Source organism: Elephas maximus, chromosome 5 (assembly GCF_024166365.1).
Source record: "Elephas maximus indicus isolate mEleMax1 chromosome 5, mEleMax1 primary haplotype, whole genome shotgun sequence".
Taxonomy (NCBI): Eukaryota; Metazoa; Chordata; class Mammalia; order Proboscidea; family Elephantidae; genus Elephas; species Elephas maximus.
In genome coordinates, this window is record NC_064823.1 from 108,108,991 (window position 1) to 108,130,043 (window position 21,053).

General features: G+C 42.5%; 1 protein-coding gene across 4 annotated transcripts in view; it reads left to right on the forward strand.

Moving 5' to 3' along the window:
• Nucleotides 1–21,053, forward strand: part of LNX1 (ligand of numb-protein X 1) — a 241,715-nt gene that overhangs the window by 109,998 nt on the left and 110,664 nt on the right. For all 4 annotated transcript variants that reach the window (XM_049886899.1, XM_049886898.1, XM_049886897.1 and 1 more), the window contains one exon: nt 3,823–4,303. In XM_049886899.1, the coding sequence (XP_049742856.1) occupies nt 3,912–4,303 (392 nt within the window). In that variant the 5' untranslated portion in view covers nt 3,823–3,911. The remainder of the gene's footprint in view (nt 1–3,822; nt 4,304–21,053) is intronic.

Below are 21,053 nucleotides of genomic sequence, written 5' to 3' on the forward strand. Positions count from 1 at the left end.
TGCACACCTTTCCTGACTTTAAACCAATCAATATCCCCTTGTTCTGTCCAAACAACTGCCTCTTGATGTATGTAAAGGTTCCTCATGAGCACAATTAAGTGTTCTGGAATTCCCATTCTTCGCAGTGTTATCTATAGTTTGTTATGATCCACACAGTCGAATGCCTTTGCATAGTCAATAAAACACAGGTAAACATCCTTCTGGTATTCTCTGCTTTCAGCCAGGATCCATCTGACATCAGCAATGATATCCCTGGTTCCACATCCTCTTCTGAATCCAGCCTGAATTTCTGGTAGTTCCCTGTGGATATACAGCAGCAGCCATTTTTGAATGATCTTCAGCAAAATTTTGCTTGCATGTGATATTAATGATATTGTTCTATAATGTCCACATGCAGTTGGATCACCTTTCTTGGGAATAGGCATAAATATGGATCTCTTCTAGTCAGTTGGCCAGGAAGCTGTCTTCCATATTTCTTGGCATAGATGAGTGAGCACCTCCACCGCTGCATCTGTTTCTTGAAACATCTCAATTGATATTCCATCAATTCCTGGAGCCTCATTTTTCGCCAGTGCCTTCAGAGCAGCTTGGACTTGTTCCTTCAGTACCATCAGTTCCTGATCACATGCCACCTCTTGAAATGGTTGAATGTAGACTAATTCTTTTTGGTATAATGACTCTGTATATTCCTTCCATCTTCTTTTGATGCTTCCTGTGTCGTTTAATATTTTCCCCATGGAATCCTTCACTATTGCAACTCGAGGCTTGAATTTTTTCTTCAATTCTTTCAGCTTGAGAAATGCCAAGCGTGTTCTTCCCTTTTGGTTTTCCGTCTCCAGCTCTTTGCACATGTCATTATAATACTTTACGTTGTCTTTTCGAGAGGCCCTTTGAAATCTTCTGTTCAGTTCTTTCACTTCATCAATTCTTCCTTTTGCTTTAGCTGCTCGATGCTCAAGAGCAAGTTTCAGAGTCTCCTCTGACATCCATTTTGGTCTTTTCTTTCTTTCCTGTCTTTTCAGTGACCTCTTGCTTTCTTCATGGATGATGTCCTTGATGTCATTCCACAACTCGTCTGGTCTTCAGTCATTAGTTTTCAATGCGTCAAATCTAATCTTGAGATGGTCTTTAAATTCAGGTGGGATATACTCAAGGTCATAGTTTGGCTCTCGTGGAATTGCTCTGATTTTCTTCAGTTTCAGCTTGAACTTGCATGTGAGCAATTGATGGTCTGTTCCACAGTCAGGCCCTGGCCTTGTTCTGACTGATGATATTGAGCTTTTCCTTTGTCTCTTTCCACAGATGTAGTCAATTTGATTTCTGTATGTTCCATCTGGTGAGGTCCATGTGTATGTATAGTCGCCGTTTATGTTGGTGAAAAAAGGTATTTGCAGTGAAGAAGTCGTTGGTCTTGCAAAATTCTATCATTCGATCTCCAGCATTGTTTCTGTCACCAAGGCCATATTTTCCAACTACTGGTCCTTGTTCTTTGTTTCCAACTTTTGCATTCCAATCGCCAGTAATTACCAATGCATCTTGTTTGTATGTTTGATCAATTTCAGACTGCAGCAGCTGATAAAAATCTTCTATTTCTTCATCTTTGGCCCTAATTGTTGATGCATAAATTTGAATAATAGTCATAGTAACTGGTCTTCCTTGTAGGCGTATGGATATTATCCTATCACTGACAGCGTTGTACTTCAGGATAGATCTTGAAACGTTCTTTTTGACGATGAATGCAGCACCATTCCTCTTCGAGTTGTCATTCCCAGCATAGTAGACTATATGATTGTCCGATTCAAAATGGCCAATACCAGTCCATTTCAGCTCACTAATGCCTAGGATATCGATGTTTATGCATTCCATATCATTTTTGACAATTTCCAATTTTCCTAGATTCATACTTCGTACATTCCAGGTTCCAGTTATTAATGGATGTTTGCAGCTGTTTCTTCTCATTTTGAGTCGTGCTACATCAGCAAAAGAAGGTCCTGAAAGCTTTACTCCAACCATGTCGTTAAGGTCGACTCTACTTTGAGGAGGCAGCTCTTCCCCAGTCGTCTTTTGAGTGCCTTCCAACCCAGGGGCTCATCTTCCAGCACTATATCGGACGATGTTCCGCTGCTATTCATAAGGCTTTCACTGGCTAATGCATTTCAGAAGTAGACTGCTGGGTCCTTCTTCCTAGTCTGTCTTAGTCTGGAAGCTCAGCTGAAACCTCCTCCTTGGGTGACCCTGCTGGTATCTGAATACCGGCTGCATAGCTTCCAGCATCACAGCAACACACAAGCTCCCCGCAGTACAACAAACTGACAGACACGTGTACTCAGCTGCTAACTAAAAAATTGGTGATTCAAACCCTCTCAGTGGCTCTGAGGGAGAAAAGACCTGGCTCTTGTAAAGATCACAGCCTGGGAAACTGTATGGGGCAGTTGTACTCTGTTATATAGGGTTGCTGTGAGTCGAAATTGACCTGACAGCACATAACAACAATCTTTACGGGAACGGATCACCAGGACTTTTTCCTGCACAGCCCCTGGGTGTGTTCAAACCGCCAGCGTTTCAGTTAGCAGCCAGGCATTTAACTGTTGTGCCACAAGGGCTCCTTAAGTGTTCTTTGAACAGAATGCTATGAGGAGCCTGGTGTGTCAAAGGAATAAAAAGCCGACCTGGGGCTGGGTGGGGTGGAGACATGGGCAGAGGTCCTCCCTTCCCTTTTCCCACCCCCACTCCCCTGGAAGGCCTTGAGACACCTGACACCCACCTGAACACCATCTGAAAACCAAAAACCTGGACCAACTCCCCCATTTCACTGTTAAGGGAATGGCCCAGAAATATGAAGTTGTTTTTTTCAGCGGAACAACCAGAGCTACATCTGGCATTCCTACTACAGTGTTTTCCACTACAACACAGTGACCAAGAATGGGAAAGACCAAAACATGTGGGAGTATAAGAAGAAACTCTGAAAGAGAAACTTTAAAACATCTAAAGGTTTAGTTCATAATATGTAAACTTTTCTTCTGTATAGTTGATGATCTTTTGGGTGGCCCGTTTCTATTTTCATGTTTATTTTTCAACTGCTTCTGATGCCACTGAAAGGACTTCCTCTGTGGTTCCAGAACCTTCTATCTGTCTTGTGGATAAATACCAGCTGTGTAGGTTTCCATGAAACTTGACTGGAAACAAGTTCACCCCCTCTTGCACCCTCTACCTTAACCTTCTGTTGTCCCTTTTGATACTAAATAAAATTCTATGATTTCTGACTGTTTTCATATTTGGGGCATTTCACTTCAACCTCTTGACCAGAGTGTTCTTTCAGGCATATTAGTGTAGCACAGAAATGTAAACACAAAGCTGACTCAATGAAAGTTTGAACTCAGTGTATTTTCTTTCCAAGATAAGGCTATGTTTGTGCAAACAACCTCAAACTTTATTTGGAAAAGAAAAAAGATGTAATGCAATTTATGACTGCCATGCTATTTTCAAATGTGGCTAGTTTTCTGTTAGGTTATACATGTATCTTTATATTCTTGAGGAAGCTTTTTTCATTTACTTTCAAAAAAGAAGAAAGTGGAGTTGGAGGTGGGGCAGGCGGGATTCTTAATCTAGTCAGGACAATTGACTGGAGTCTTCCGAGTCCATAACAAGGCAGTCACTCGCCCATAATCATGTCACTCCTTGCCAGGGTGGGCACTAAATCCTGGCTTTCTGAATCCTAGCTCAGTCCCCTGTTCACTAGGCAGCCCTGCCTCATGTCCACTACAAGCCTAGGCCTTCAGTTTGTTTTGAAAACAAAAAGATGAGCATCTTATTCTCTTTTAGGTTTGTGGATGGCTCCTAGAAGATATTGATTTGCTCCCAAGGAACGATTACTTTGCTGGGTGTCCTGCCATATTGTCTCCCAGTCAACCATGAACCAGCCAGACTCTGCCAATGACGCGGACCCCAGCCATGAACCCCTGTGTGTGGTGTGCGGCCAGGTCCACTCCTCTGAGGAAAACCATGTCTACGCCTACAAGGAAGATGTGGATGATGACCTCATTTGCCACATCTGCCTGCAAGCATTGCTGGACCCCCTGGACACTCCCTGTGGACACACCTACTGCACACTCTGCCTCACCAACTTCCTGGTGGAGAAGGACTTCTGCCCTGTGGATCGCAAGCGTGTGGTTCTGCAGCACTGCAAGAAGTCCAGCATCCTGGTCAACAAGCTCCTCAACAAGCTGATGGTGACTTGCCCTTTCGTGGAGCACTGCTCCGAGGTCTTGCAGCGATGTGACCTCGAGCATCACTTTCAAACGAGGTAAGTCCCGCTTCTAAACCAGCCCTGAGAAACCCCAGCCCTCCTGGGGGCAGCTGGAATTCGCCTGGTCTCCCATGGGTGTAGCTGACCTCAGATGCCCTGGGTGCACCACAAGATGCCTGATTCTCTTTTTCTTTGTAACCAATGAAAAAATTAATTTGAAGTAAGAAACGTTTTCGGTTTTAGTGGCGCTGGTTCAGTGTGAAGAAGCAGCAGATGACAGGCAGTGTTATGTGTGTGTGTTGTTTCATTTTTATATATTTATTTTAATAATTTATTTGGTGAAAATATACACAGCAAAATTGATACCACTTCAACATTTTCTACATTTACAATTCAATGACATTGATTATATTCTTTAAATTGTGCGACCGTTCTTGCTATCCTTTTCCAAATTATTCCTCTGCATTGACATAAACTCACTGTCCCCCTGAGCTTCTCATCTAACCTTTTGAGTTGCTGTTGTCATTTTGATCACCTAAAGATAATTCTTTAAGAGTGCACAGTGCTCAAGGCAGACATTCTTTACTAATTAAATTATTGTTTGGTTTAAAAAGGACTTCAGGGGATAGTTTTGGCTTAAGGTTTAAAGATTATTTCAGGGCAATAGTTTTGGGGGTTTATCCAGCCTAATGGCTCCCCAGAAAGTCTGGATTCCATTGAGAATTTGAAATTCTGTTCCATATTTCCTCCCCTTTTGATCAGCATTCTTCTATACAATCTTTGATCAAAACAATCAGTAATGGTAGCCAGTACCAGGCACCAGTTCTTCCAGTCTAATGACAAAGGAGGCCTCATGGAGGCAATTAGACACACATTCCATTTCTGCCTCCAATTCCTGATTTCCTTTTTCCTCTGCTGGTCTAGGGGATTAGAGACCAATGATAAGAACTTGCAAGCTTTTAAGACCCCAGGCACTCCGCAGTGAACTAGGAAGTAGAACAGAAGCACTAAAAACAGCATTAGGCCACTGGGCTGTCCCATGAAACCATGACCCTAAGCCTCCAAACAAGAAAACAAATCCCATGAGGTATTTGGTTGTACATAAGCAGTATCAGCACCTGCTCTATTTTTGTTGTTGTTTCTGTAAAAATATATATAACACAATTTTACATTTTTTAGGAATACCATTTAGTGATATCAATCGCATTAATCATGTTGTGCAACCACCAGCCCTAGTTGCTGCTATGTGTGTGTTTTGAAATGTGAAAAACATTGGAAAGATCAGATAAACAGCTTAGGTCACGAATCTTTATGATCCCCATAAAGATACCCTAGTGAACATGGCTTGTTTTTTCACTTAAGAAAAAATTTCTCCCTACTGACTCACGATTATTAGAATTTCGTCTGTATGGGAGTTGAAAATGCCTCGCCATTCTTTGTGAAGGCGTGCGGTGCTCTCAAGTAAGTTTTAAAAGGAGAAAAGGACATTATGCATGGTAAAGTAGAGGGTCAGCAAAAACAAGGGAAACCTCCGTGAGATGGATTGATGTAATATGCAAAATAAGGGCCTCAAATATACCAACAATTGTGAGAAGAGCGCAGAAACAGGCAATGTTTTGTTCTATTGGATGTAAGGATCACCCTGAGTTGAGTCAGAACCAACTTGAATGCAGCTAACAGTACCGCCGTTTCTTGTGAAGGTGTAAGGTGTTTTCAAGTAAGTTTTAAAAGGAGAAGTTGAGAAGGAGAGTATTTTTTCCCCCAGGTGACTCGTTCTGCTAACTTTCCTGCCAAGATACCCATATTCACAGAATTATGGTGTCTTAGTCATCTAGTGCTGCTATAACAGAAATACCACAAGTGGATGGCTTTAACAAAGAGAAGTTTATTCTCTCACAGTCCAGTAGGATAGAAGTCCAAATTCAGGGTGCTGGCTCCAGGGGAAGCCTTTCTCTCTCTGTCAGCTCTGGAACAAGGTCCTTGCCATCAGCCTTCCCTTGGTCTGGGAGCATCTCAGCGCAGGAATCTCAGGTCCAAAGGACACGCTTTGCTCTCGGTGCTGCTTTCTTGGTGGTATGAGGTACTCAACTCTCTGCTTACTTCCCTTTCCTTTTATCTCTTGAGAGAGAAAAGGTGGTGCAGGCCACACCCCAGGGAAACCCCCTTCGTATTGGATCAGGGATGTGACCTGGTAAGGGTGTTACAATCCCACCCTAATCCTCTTTAACATAAAATTACAACCACAAAATAGAGGACAACCACAGATTACTGGGAATCATGGCCTAACCAAGTTAATACACACATTTTGGGGTGGACATAATTGAATCCATGACAAGGGCATGATTGTCTCTGCTGATGGTCATCATCTCCTGCTCCACTTGTCTGCATCTTATTTTGTCCACTTACATTGTCATGTTCTTGGACATTCTTTGTGTGGATGACTTAGGAGTGGCACTGTGTCTTGTTCCACATGATGTACTCTCTTAGAACAGTTAAGGTACTTAATAAAAGGAACAATAATGCCAAGTTGCTGACATGATTATAGTTACTTTGTAAGAGGAAATGTGGAAGCTGGTATTTATCTTGGTTCCTGTGGTGACAAGGACAGGAGGCAGGCACAGGTATTTTTTGTTAAAGGTCACATACCTTACGTCATGAATCTGAGTCTTTGTCTTTGGGGGCATGCAGGAATTCAGTAACATGGAACTTGGCATCAAAAGCAGTGGCCTGAGTGTGACGCATAGCACATGTTTTCCATACTAATTATGTTGAACTCATTTTTCTCCCCAAAATGTTGAGCCAAATGTATCTAACTCAGCTTTGTTAGTTGCAGCCAACTCTGTTATCATTGGTGTTTCAACTAGAATGAGGGGACACTGGTGGTTCAGTGGTAGGTAGAATTCTAATCTTCCATGTGGGAGACCCAGGTTCAAATTCCAGCCAGTGAACCTCATGCACAGCCACCACCCATGTGTCAGTGGAAGCTTGTGTGTGGCTATAATTCTGAACAGGTTTCAGTGGAACTTCCAGACTAAGGCATACTAGGAAGAAAGGCCTGGCAATCTACTTCTGAAAATCAGCCAATGAAAACTCTATGGATCACAACAGTTCTGTCCGCAGCGGATCATGGGGATCGCTTAGGACCCAGCAGCACTTCATTGTGTTGTGCATGATGTTGCCATGAACTGGAGACTGACTGGATAGCAGCTAACAAGAACAGCAAACTAGGATTCCCCACTTCTCTGATTCCCCGGAAGAAGGCAAGACCAGAGGAGAAGGAGTTAGGGGAATCTCTCTGACCCTCCTTGCAAGTTTCACCCAGTATGATGGGCTTTGTCTAAGAGAAGGAGGCCTGGAGTCAGATGTAAGAAGATACTGACAGGTGCTGGTGCAGAGCCAGGGTCAAGACGAGAGCCACACCTGGAGGGGCAGGTGAGGAATAGGAGAAAAGGCCCTGGAAGAGCCCCCTCCACACAAATCGCTTTCCTATACTCTTTATATTTTACTATCTACCATATTTTTTTCCCCACAAATAATGTGTGCACCATGCCAGAACTGTTTTACTTAATTTTGTCATTTCTTAGAGTTATATATATGGGCATATCATTTTTTTAAAAAAAAAAAAAAAAAATATCATTTACATGTGAAAAATACAGTATACATTTGTGTTTGGGACTGTATTTGTTTCTTATTGCTGCTATAACAAATTATCACAAGTGTAGTAGCTTAAAACAAGACAAATTTATCATCTTAACAGCTCTGGAGGTCAGAAGTCTGAAATGGGTCTTGTGGAGCTTAAGTTGTCGGAAGGGCTATGTTCATTTTGGAGGCTTTAGCAAAGAATCTGTTTCCTTGCCTTTTCCAGTTTGTAGAGGCTGCCTGCATTCCTTGACTCATGGTCTCCTTTCTCCATCTTCAAAGCCAGCATCATAGCATCACCACATATCTCTGTTTCTGCCTCTGCTTTCATCATCACATCTTCTCTGACTCTGGCATTCCTGCCTCCCTCTTATAAAGACCCTTGTGATTGCATTGGAAACTCTGGTGGCGTAGTAGTTTAGTGCTATGGCTACTAACCAAAAGATCAGCAGTTTGAATCCACCAGGTGCTCCTTGGAAACTCTATGGGGCAGTTCTACTCTGTCCGATAGGGTCTCTATGAGTCGGAATTGACTGGACAGCACTGGGTTTGGTTTTTTGGTTTGGTGATTACATTGGGCGTACCTGGATAATCCCAATAATCCTATATAATCTCCTCATCTCAAAATCCTTAGTTTAATCACATCTACAAAGTCTCTTTTGTCATGTAAGGTGACATTCACAGGTTCCAAGGATTAGGATGAGGACATCTTTGGGGGGGGGGTGGTCATTGTTTTGCCAACTATAGTTTTGCAAGAGAAGAATGAGAAAGGAGAGAGAGAAAGAGAGAGGGAATGAAATGGAGGCACTTTCTGGAGAGAAAGTGGACACAGGGCAGCTTCTTCTCATCTCCTCACCTCAAAAACTGATTTGGGGCTAAAGATATTGCTAAAAGTGCCATGATGGCACATGGTTCTGATGATGAAGCTGGAACAGAAGTGGGAAAGGGGAAGGGCTGGGAAGAGGCCACTAGAGACTGATGGGGTGTCTGGGAGAGAGACCTCATTCACACTCAGCTTGTGGAGCTGAATTTCATTCCCCCGCCCGCACAGACTGTGTGACCCACACACCTCAAGAAAGCCCAAGATACAGGCCTGATTAACACTCAGCTGATAATGATATGCACTTTTGAAAAACTACAGTGAGGAAAGAGCCCAACACTAATTGAAATTGCAGCTTCGGAGTCCTTCACAGGCACTGATCAGCCGTGTCTCTTTGGAGAGGAAAGCTCCCACATAAATGAGGCGCTGGGCCTTGACACCTGCTCTTGAAGCACGCCACACTTCAGCTTCCTAAGTGGGTTAAAACCAGCATTTCCAAAAATATATTGTATATATTAGTCATCAGGTGCTTAACATATACTCCCTTTGCTCCCACCCCCTTGGCATTATAGGCACAGGTGAAGAATTTGGAGCTAATCCAGAGCCTGACTGAGAGCCCTCTTGGGCCTTGGGCCTGTGACTAGGCCAGCGGACCGCTTTTTCCTCCCCTCAGAAGGGACATTAAAAAGATTAAGTAGTTAAGGCCTCTGGAGCCTCTTGGACTAGGAAAACGAAGAAGTTATGAGGAGGCAAGTGTTTTCCTTAGACTTCTATATGAGACCTCCATGGTTGGAGGTTGCCTATATGGGAGTGTTGTCTTACACATGTGCTGGAAGATAGCTTTTGTTTATAAAGCTTGGTTTCTGTATTTAAAATGTGATGAGTTAAAAAAAAAAAAAAAAAAAAAAAACTCTTTCACTCATGGCATTTTAATGAATACAAACTAGGCAGGCTGAGAGAGAGAACTATAATTCTGACCCAGACCATTGCCCAGTCACTGAGAGGCTGTGTGGAGGAGAAGCTTTCACTTCCTCGACCTTGAATGGGAGTCACCGTAGGCCTAAGACCATGTCTTCACTGTGTAATACCATCACCTGCATATGATACTTACCAAGGACTCACATTAGGCCAAACCCTGAGTGGAAGAATAAGCTATACAAGCCATGATCTCTGCCTCAGAAGAAGTGGTAAAAGAGAGAAGCTGGATACAAGTGCACATTGACTTGTTTCGTAGCGTAAGTCACTTTGCCCTTCTTTTTCACTCTTGTTTTGTAATAAGGGTAGATAGACCCGTGTTAAGTATTTACTAGAGTGAATAAAGAGATCATTGTTCAATGTTTTGAAAACTGACCCGAATGAAAATGTGATATAATTGGCCCAAGACACACCTGGGTGAAAGCTCCCTGGGGTTATTTTCTTGATTAACTTTGTACCCAAGGTACTGGAAGTTTCTATTCCACAGACTTACCCTTGGACCTCTGTTGACCTTTGCTTCTGTCAGGTGGCTTGTTTCTGCAGTGTGTTGAGTTCCACACAGGCTTGGTTAGCTGTCGACAGTGCAAGGAAGATGTAACTGCAGAGAGGGAATGTAAGGGAGTGGTACCCTATGAAAAGGCAGGTAAGTTGCTAGAAGGCTTGGTGGTCATTTTGGCCCTAGTTAAACATCTCCACAATAATCATGCTTTGACACACATCATTTATGACTTTCTAACTTCGAATGTAACTTTTTCCTGGCTCCTAGTTGGAGTCCCTGGGAAGTACAAATAGTTAACTCACTCAACTGCTAACCAAAAGTTTGAAGTTTCGAGTTCACCCAGAGGTGCTTAGAAAGAAAGTCCTGGCAGTTTACTTCTAAAAAACAAACCACTGAAAACCCTATAGAGCACGTGGGGTTGCCATGGGTTGGAAATGACAGCATCTGGTTTTACAGCTGTACACCTCTCTGTATCCTGTTCCTGGAAAGTACGAGCCCATTTTTCCGCATTACCTTTTGAGTGAACCATTGAGTTTTGGTCAGATTATGCTCCATGCAATTCTTTCAAGAAACAACATTCTCCTGGTCACCTATTCCCAGAAATCTTCCTTAACTATTTCCTTTCTTCCTTGGGTATTTATTATTCATCTATACAAATGCCCAACCCCTCCCCTGACCCTTGTAAAGTTTGACTTTTTTTTTTTTTTTTTTTTGCTATCTTGCCTCTAATCCAGAAAGTTTGGTCCAAAAAATTGACTCTTTAACTAAGTCGAGTCCTCTTTCATTCAACAAATATGTACTGAGTATCTACTGTGTTCCAAGCTCTATGATGAGGAAACAATGGAAAACAAGACCAGTAGAACTCCTGCCTTTGAGGAGCTTTCTGTTTAAAAAAAAAAAAATTCTGTTTAGTGAAGGGAAAAGAGATTAAAAAAAAAAAAAAAAGCAGGAGGTAATAGTGATGCCTGAGATGATATTTAAGATAAATAGGACTTAGCCAGGCAAAGCATGGGTACGAGGGTTTGCATTAGGACTGCTTACTGGCAAGGAAGCTACAGAGCGATCTGTGAGCATTTGAGGGTGGGATTTTTGACCCCAAGGGACTGTGTTAGTTAGGATTATATTTGATAGTAAATAATAGAAAATTCAATTTATAGTAGTTTAACCATGTAGAAGTTTTATTTCTCTTATGTAACAAAAAGTCAAGTGTAGGCAGTTCAGGGCTAATATTATGTTGCCAGATGCCACCAAGCATTCAGTCTCATTCTGCTTTTCAGTTTTCATCCTCAAGCTTGTCACCTCTTGGTCTCAAAATGGCTGCTCAGCCTTCAGCCTCACATCTAAGTTTCAGGCAGGAAGAACTAGACAGGAAGGGAAAAATACAGTGTAAAAACTGAAACTGCTTCCTTTTAAAGAGCTTTTAGGAATGCATTACCCAGCAATTTCTGCTTACGCCTCATTGGCCCGAATTGTATAACATAGTCACCCCTAGCTGTAAAGGAGGCTAAGCACATTACCGCCATGAATAAAACCTAGGTTCTGATACAAGGAAGAGGGGAGATTAGATATGGATAGGCAACAGGGACATAAAGCAACAACAAAAAACAGTATTTTAGTTTCTTTACTGTATTCACATCTATTAATTAATTTTATCATCTTGAAATACAAAGAGGTGAGAGGTTAGATATTCTTATTTCTTTTTTATAGAGGCTTGGAGAGCCAACCCAACACAACTGATTATCAGAAATACAGTCCAATAACAGTATGAAGCTCACACCCTGTACTATACCCCATGTTGCTTATCAGATATGACTTATGTAGTAGATACTGGGCATTCAGAAGGAACATGTCCCAGGACTTTGTAAAACTCCAAATTCAGGAAAAGACTAGAACATGTAATTTCCCTAATAGTGCAAGGGGAAAGAAGGGATAAGAGTAACAAAGCCTCTTGGAGATGGGTGCTGAGCTACCAGCTAGGCTCATTTGCAACTAATATTAGCAATAGCAAGGAGCCCTTGTAGCACAGTGGTTAAGCATTTGGCTGCCAACCAAAGGTTGGCACTTTGAACCTGCCAGCTGCTACACAGGAAAAAGATGGGGCAGATGCCTTGGAAACCCTACGGGGCAGTTCTACTCTGTCGTATAGGGTCTCTCTGAGTCGGAACCAACTCAACGGCAACTTTTTTTTTTTTTTAATAACAACAGCTAACACTTTTCAACACCTGTCTGTCAATTTGTTGTACTGTGCTGGCTTATGTGTTGTTATGATGCTGGAAGCTATGTCACCAGTGTTTCAAATACCAGCAGTGTCACCCATGGTACACAGGTTTCCACAGAGCTTCCAGACTAAGAGTAGGAAGAAAGGCCTGGTGATTTACTTCTGAAAATTAGCTCATGAAAACCCTAGGGAGTCACAAGAATATGGTCTGATATAGTGTTGGAAGATGAGTCCCCTAGGTTGGAAGCCACTCAAAACACACAGTAGCTGCAAGAATGGACTCAAACATACCGGTGATCATGAAGAACATTTTGTTCTGTTGTACAGGGGGTCACCACAAGTCAGAGCCGACTTGATGGCAGCTAACAACAACAACGCTCACTGAGCCCTTTGTACTTTATAAGCATAATCTCACTCCACCCTCATAACAAAACTGTGAGTTAAACACTATTATTATTGTCTTTCTTTTACAGAGGAGGAAATAGAGGTTCAGAGAGATTAAGCAACATGCCCAGTGTCACACAGCTATTATGTGGCAAAGCTGGGGTTCACACTCAGGCCTGTCTGACTCCAGCACCTAAATACCAAGCCCAACTTCCTTTTTGCTGCTCTTCACCAGATCTGACTCACTTTTGCACACCAGCCTTAAAGGGAATGGGATTCAAGTTTGGCCCTCAACAAAATTATAAAGTGTTATATGTCATGTGTCATCAAGGTTGCTTGTCTCTGATCTAAACTGTAGAAGTTAAATCTCCACACTCTAAGGGTCTATCGTATTTAAATTCCGTTAGCGCTACCTCGGGTGAATACAGATTTCTGTTGCCAAATTCCTTAATACGCGGTCCACCGGGGTTGGTCGCACCCCGTAAACTTGTCTCTGGTCTTCTTCCTATAAAGTCTAGTTGTTGTAATTGCTTGGTTGTCAACATAACTACTCCTTTGAGCCATTTCTACTAAGAGTAGGCCTTGAGTTGGCAAAATGGATTTTAATGTTCTTGAAAATGGGATAGAGGGCAGTTCTGGGGTCTTCTATGGCATCCCAGAGCTTAGGCATGCGAAGACAGTCCTAATGTTAGGATAAATGGGGCCTTCTTGTATCATGGATTTTAAAGCTGGGACAGATGGTGTGGTCCGCCAGGCAGGAAAGGCTCCATTTCAAAGATGAGGTGACTGGAGTTCGGGAACTTAAATGAAATGCCCAGGGTCATGCAGCTAGTGTCACAACTTAATTCAATTACTCAGGGGAGAAGGAAGAATGGGGTGACTCCTTTTCTCACAGAACAGGAATCTGTACCTTGCTTGGAATGAACTTGATGTCTGTTTAGACTCTTTGTCATTCTCAGAGGGAATGACGCAGCCTATTCTTGTGTGTTGTTGTTATTGTTAACTGCTATTGAGCTGGCTTCAAACTCATGGTGTTACAGATCGGAACTGAGCTCCATAGGGTTTTCTTGCATAGGAGCAATGTATTTGCAAATGTTTTAAATTAGCAAGAAAGCCGTCCCTTCTCTTACATACGTTAGTGTGATGAGACAGTGGTAGGTAAAATGTCTTAAATGCATATTCTCTGTTTACATGCAGCACTCAGGAGATATGGAGTTGATGTATATTTAAAGGACTCCTATTTCTCTTTGAGCTCAGCTCTCCAGGCACTGTTCCAAAGATGCTAATTTCTTACAGTGTCTTACTGGAGCAAGCGGTAGGACAGCTTTTGGTTATTTGCTTGTTCACACCGTGGGGTCTGAATGTGCCATGTTCATGCCCTCTTCCAGCTCAGTTTAGCTACCAGCCCATCTGCTCCTAGCCGATGATGTAAATGTACCAGCTGCTTCCCAAGAACCAGTCTGCTTCCTCCAGGAGGAGGCAGGTCCCTTCCCCAGGCACCAGCCTGCTTGCTGTCAGCCTCAGCCTCTCATCAACTGTGCTGGGGCCCTCTGTTCTCCCATCTCCCCATCTGAGAGGCAGAGGGGGTAATCCTCTTACAGGCCTGTGATTTGGATGCGTGGTTTCATCTAAGAGCTTTCAGTCAGATTCGTTATCATCTACTGATTATAGGGACATGGCAAGGTTTGTTTAAAGGGGCTTGGCTGGCTGGGACCCCTGCAGCTGACAGAGAGGAGGTGGTCAGGAGGAAAGCAGCACTCTGCACGGAAAATGAAGGCGCTTTTGTTACTGGTCTTACCTTGGCTCAGTCCTGCTAACTACATTGACAATGTGGGCAACCTGCACTTCCTATACTCAGAACTGTGAGTCCCTTCTCTTACTGTGCCTGCCTGTTTCGTGTGTCGGGGATGCTAGGGGTGGGCCCTGAGTCAGTTCCCTGGCTGCTGTGTCTGTTTGGACGGATAAATTCCATATACCCAAGATGTGCTTGAATGAAATGCCCTGCCAACAGTTGAAGCAGTATGCTTGGCTGTCTGTGATGAACAAAAAATACCATCAATGCAGTGCTTTTTTTCCTGCTTCTGTGCCAACGCTGCTGCTTTTTTTTCCCCCCTTCCTTTGGTACTCTGCTTTTTCTCAATAGATGTGTCTTTTCTTCCATAAATAGAACCAAACAGCAGTTAAGAACAGAGCTTGCTTGCACAGATCTGCGGCTTCAAATGGGCATTTCTAATTGCAAACAGACAGTATCCCTTTATTGAGACCATCAGCCTGCAAATACTTACAGTATCAATACAAGGGAAAGCTATCCCTAGGTATAAAAATATATCTTCATTTTATTTTATTTTTGATAGTTTTTAAATACGTGGAAAAGTAGAAAGCACTTGTATTCCCATTGCCTAGTTTTAATAATGTGTTGCCACGCTTGCTTCATATGTTTGATTTTTTTGCAAAAACGATTTGGAGTAAATTATAGCCACCATGACATGTCACCCTGAACACTTCACTAAATATTTCTAAAATATTAGGACTTTTTCCTGCACGACCTGTGTGCGTTTTCTGAGAGGAAATGACTCATGTCCCCAACCTCTACCTTGATGCTTTTCTGGCTCTTTTGCAGACTGATGTGAACAGCTTCTTGCAAGCATATAAAAGTGTTGCTACATGTGCCTCAGTGTTTGGGGCATTTACAAAAATGTGTTTGTCCTTGCTAGCCAGAGATGTAAAAATAGCAAGGGTTGGCTTATGTGTAAATTAGAGTCAGTGGGTAAATTAAAGTAAGGAGTCTAAACAGAGCTTGTAGAACCAGGATTAGAAAAGCTTGGCTGGTCATATTTAGATAGTGATACCACACATGAATATGTGGTGATAACCAGTGTCTCTTTTGTAATTAGCTAGACTAACCAATTTGTCTAGTGCCTAAAGCACAGTTGTTGTTGTTGTTAGCTGCCCTTGAGTAGGCCCCCAAATCATGACGGCCCCACGCATAAGGGACCGAAATGCTACCTGCTCCTGCACCATCCCCATGATCGGTTGCGGATCAGATCGTTGGGATCCACAGAGTTTTCACTGGCTGATTTTCAGAAGTTGATTGCCAGGCCTTTCTTCCTAGCCTATCTTAGTCTGGAAACTCCTCTGAAATCTGTTCAGCATCATAGCAATACACAAGCCTCTACTGACAAATAGATGGTAGCTGTGCACGAGGGGCATTGGCCAGGAATAGATGCTTAATAAATATTTGATAAAGAGAGGAAAGAAAAAGTGAACTAGTTCCTTGGAGTTAGATCATTTGTTTTAATGACTGTGCGTTTCAGGATTATCTGGGCCTAGTATATTGTTAAGAACAGTAACCCCAGTCTATCTTAGATAAGAAAGTTCAAAGACAAAGTATCTGGCCTAAGCCTGAATAATGAGCATCTCTGGGGAATGACATTGTGGAAGATTTCTAGAAAAATATACAATGCAGAGCTAATTGAGATTATGAAAACGTTCCTTCTTCTTGCTTGATGGACACTGGAATCCAATGCCACAGCATTCCTCCGTCATCTGCTATCCTTGTCAGTTGCCACCGCAGTTTCCTAGGACTGCTGCAACAAATTACCACAAATTTGGTGGCATTGGGTACAGAAGTGTATCCTCATACAGTTGTGGAGGCCAGAAGTCTGAAATCAAAGTGTCGGCAGGGCCACAATCCCTGAGAAGGCTCCAGGGGACACTCCTTCCTTGTCTCTTCCAGCTTCTGGTACTTCCACGTGTTCATTGGCTTGTGGCTGCATCACTCTCATTTCTGCCTCTATTGTCACAGGCCCTTCTGTGTGTCCTCTCCTCTCCTGTCTGTGTCTTTTCTTCTTAAAAGGATACTTGTCATTGGATTTAGGGCCCACTCAGATAACCCAGGATTATTTCATCTTGAGTTCCTTAACTGTAAGGATTCAGTAAAACCTTGCTTCATAGGGTTTTCAGGAAGTAGATCGCCAGGCCTTCCTTCCAAGGCACCTCTGAGAAGACTTGAACCTCCAACCTTTCAGTTAGCAGCCAAGTGTGTTAACCATTTCTACCACCCAGGGACTCTGTATCTTTTGTTACATTGCTTAAAATATTAGTTTAGCAAAATTCCCAGGGAAAACCTTAAAGTTTGGTAGGGTGGTGTTAGTGGTGGTGATGTGTTTTATTCCAACTTTCAGATTTCCAGTTCCTATCATCCTTGGAGCAGAGCCCTGTGGCACAGTGGTTAGAAGCTCAGCTGCTAACCAGAAAAGATCAGCAGTTCAAATCCACTAGCTGCTTCTCACAAACCCTTTGGGGAAGTTTTTTTTTTTTTTAACCAACCTTGGAAATGCTTTTCACTTGGGCCTCGTATTCTGGTGGGTGCTGTGACCTGTTCACACCCACGATGTAACATTTGAGAATGTTCTGTGTAAGTTAGGGCCCTGCCTTTCAGAGTAAATGACTGTCCTTCATTTTAGGGTTGTGGTTGTCAACAAGACAGTGGGCACGATCCCTGGAGGATGACCAGTCCCTGAAACTAGTGCTACTGCTATGGCTGAGAGGCTTCTCAGGAAGTCAGGAAATGCTGGCTCTCTTTCTAGCTTACACTCCGATAAATATTTTTGGTTTATAAGTGGAAACACTATGAATAGTATTCATGCCAGAATCTGGAGAGAAAAATTATACTTTATTCCCTGACTCCTGCAGAGATAGTAGTTCTAAGTGGGGAAGGCTTATTCCCACCGGAGTTTTGTAGTCGGGAAATTAAAATGAATGATTCCAATTTCACAACTTGAATCATTGAGGGTTATGGAAAGATGAGGTCCCCTGGAGAAACTGCCAAGAACAGCAGGAGTTATGAAGCCATCCTGTGTATGTCCTTCCTGGGAAGTAGAGTAGGCCCCAGAAGGCAGAGACTCACAACATTTTCTCAAACCAACCTGCAGAAACACATCTCTGACAAATTGCTCTGTCTTCATGCAGCAAGGATGTTCACCTTTAGGCTCACAGGCCAAAAGAATCTTAAACTTAGCTGGGCATTCCAGACTTACAAGTGAGAAGATTGCTTGTCTTAGTTTCATATATCATTCATTAGGCCTTGGTCCCAGCTCCTCAATTTCCCTTTCTCTTTGTCAAGGCTAGCAACCGGTCTTTCCTGATGACGTGTCTGAAGTAAGCAAGTCAAAGTCTCACCATCCTCACTTCTAGGGAACATTCTGGTCTTCTAAGATGGGTTTTATTCTTTTGGCAGTCCACGGTATATTCAGGATTCTTTGCCAACACTACAGTTTGAACACAGCAATTCTTTTTCAGTCTTTCCTTTTCCTTATCCAACCTTTGCATGTATATGAGATGATCGAAAAGACTATGGCTTGGCCCCCAAACACCCTTTTAACTCAGTACCGAAGTCATTCCTGAGGTTCACCCTTCAGCCAAAGATTAGACAGGCCCATAAAACAAAATGCAACTAAATGGGCACACCAGCCCAAAGGTGAGGACAGTAAGGCAGGAGGGAACAGGAAAGCTGGTAATGGGGTTTAGAAAGGGAAAGTGTTGACATGTCATTTGGTGTGGTTGGTAACCAATGTCACAAAACAATACATGTATTGATTGTTTAATAAGAAACTAATTTACTCTGTAAACCTTTATCTGAAGTCCAAAAAAAAAAAGACAGTGGCCTGAGTCAGGTGCACCTTAGTCATCAAAGTGGCATCTCTGCTTTTTAAAACTCTTAAGAGGCCTTTTGCAGCAGTGCTCAGCCCAGTATGTTGTTTGATTTCTTGACTGCTGCTTACAGGGATGGTGATTGTTGATGCAAGTAGAATAAAATCATTGACAACTTCAATTTCTTCTCCATTTATTATGATGTTGTTTATTGGTTCAGTTGTGAGGATTTTTGTTTTTTGCACGTTCAGATGTAATCCAGTTGCTAGACCAATTTAGACCAATCCCTGGAAAAGGACATCATGCTTGTTAAATAGAGGATCAGTGAAAATGAGGGACACCCTCAACGAGAGAAACCCTCAATGAAATGGATTGACACAATAGCCAAAAAATAGACTTAAACATACCAATGATCATGAACATGGCACAAGCCCAGGCAATGTTTTGTTCTGTTAAACATAAGATTGCCATGAGTCGGCAATAGAGGGTCCCAGACAGAGCTGGAGGAAAACGTAGAACAAAATTCTAACTCACTAAAAAAGACCAGACTTCCTGGTCTCACAGAAACTGGAGAAACTCCAAGAGTATGGCCCCCAGACACCCTTTTAGCTGAGTAATGAAGTCACTCCCAAGGTTCACCCTTCAGTGAAAGGTTAGACAGGCCCATAAAAGAGAACAAGACTAAAGGGGCACACCAGCCCAGGGGCAAGGAACAGGAAGGTGAACAGAAGGGAACAGGAAAGCTGGTAAAAGGGAACCCAAGGTCAAGAAGGGAGAGTGTTGACATGTAGTGGGGTTGTTAACCAATGTCATGAAACAATACGTGTACTGTTTAATGAGAAACTAGTTCATTCTGTAAACCTTCATCTAAAGTACAATTAAAAAAAAAGATTGCCATGCGTCGGGGCAGACTTGATGGTAACTAACAACAACAACAGGTCAAGGCTGTATAGCAACGTTAGCTTTACCAGTTCCTTTACCTCCCTCACTAACTTGCACCAGGTATTGGGTTGTGAACTGCATAATCTGGGAAGCATCTTTTTAAAACCTTTGAACTAAATGGAGATCCACACAAGGCATGTCTACGAACCAACCAACCAACCAGCTGCCATTGAGTCAATTCTGATGCATTGCAGCCCCATGTGTTTCAGGGTAGGACTGTGCTCCCTAGGGCTTTCAGTGACTGATTTTTCAGAAGTCGGTTGCCAGGCCATTCTTCCAAGGTGCCTCTGGGTAGATTTAAGCCTCCAGCATTTTGGCTAGCAGCAAGCCTAGTAACGGTGTTTACCATTTGCACCACCCAGGGGCTCCAAGGCATGTCTAGATTGTTGAATTCTTTCTTGTAGTTTAAGAGGGTGGAGGCAGGAAGTATTAGAGGAATACAATGAAACTGGTGGGGGACAAGAAGTATGAGAGGAACACAGTGGGATTACTTCGACATCCATTTCCTCTTCACTTCATTTTCACTGTGTTAACTATTCGCAACACTTTCAAAGTTTAAACCACCAGGGTGAACTTTATGGATTTGCCATATTGAGTCTTTTCATCAAAATTGAAAAGAAAAAAAAAAAAAAAAAACGTGGCTAATCTCTGGGTTTTTCTCTTGCTATGTTTTGAGAATTTGAAGTCAAGTTTGGATTAGGAGCTGGAAGGAAGGAGGCTAAGTAACAGAGGAAATAGAGTGAGATGGGGAAATAACACTACAACAGAGAACAAGCTCCAGTTCCCAGAGCAAAGCCAGGGCCCTTTTGGGTTCAATGACTCTCTCAATGTCTTTCAAAGCATTTCGGTTCCACACGTGTTTAACTGGGCATTTGTTCTCAAATTTTTTAACTTGTGTATTTCTAAGGAAATTGAATCCGCATGTTCCTGGTTCATTTACACTTCGCTCATCAATAGGTTGCTTTGTAATGATTCTTTGATGTCCAGAGAGCCTTGCGATCTCATTTCATTGGTCTTATTGTTTTCTCCTTGAGAATCAGCAAGTTCTCTTTTGCCAGCAGTAAAGCATCTCCAGTCCCAAACCGTTCATTTCCTGGTCTTAAATGTAAAACTCAGGAGTTTCAAGAGGCCACACGCGTGCTTGGCAAGCTGCGTTTGCCTTGCCCTGGATCATGTGACTATGCGTCAGGTGGAGGAAAGGCAAAGTGGAGATTTCCTTCACAGGACATCAGAGGCCTCACTGATTCCTTCATGTTTGGTTTGTTTATTTCCTCCTCCTTCTTTCAAACATGTTGTAATGGAAAATTTCAAACCATACAAAAGTAGAGAGAATAGTATAATGAGCCTCCATGTACTCAGTACCCATCTTCAACAATGATCAACTCATGGTCAATCTCATCTCATTTATATCCCCTTGAATTATTTTGAGACAAATCTCAGAAATCGTATGGTTTCATTTGAGAATATTTTAGTATTTATCTCTAAAGGATGAGGAGTCTTAAAAAATAGAACCACACCACCAGTATCACACCAAAAACAATGAACCATAATTCCTTAATATCAAGTTTAAGGTGGGATAACTTTTCTTTGTATAGATTGTTTGAATCATGAGCTAAGTAAGGTCTAACATTGCAGTTGGTTGCCATATCTCTTAAGCCTCTTTTCCCCTCCTCCCCTT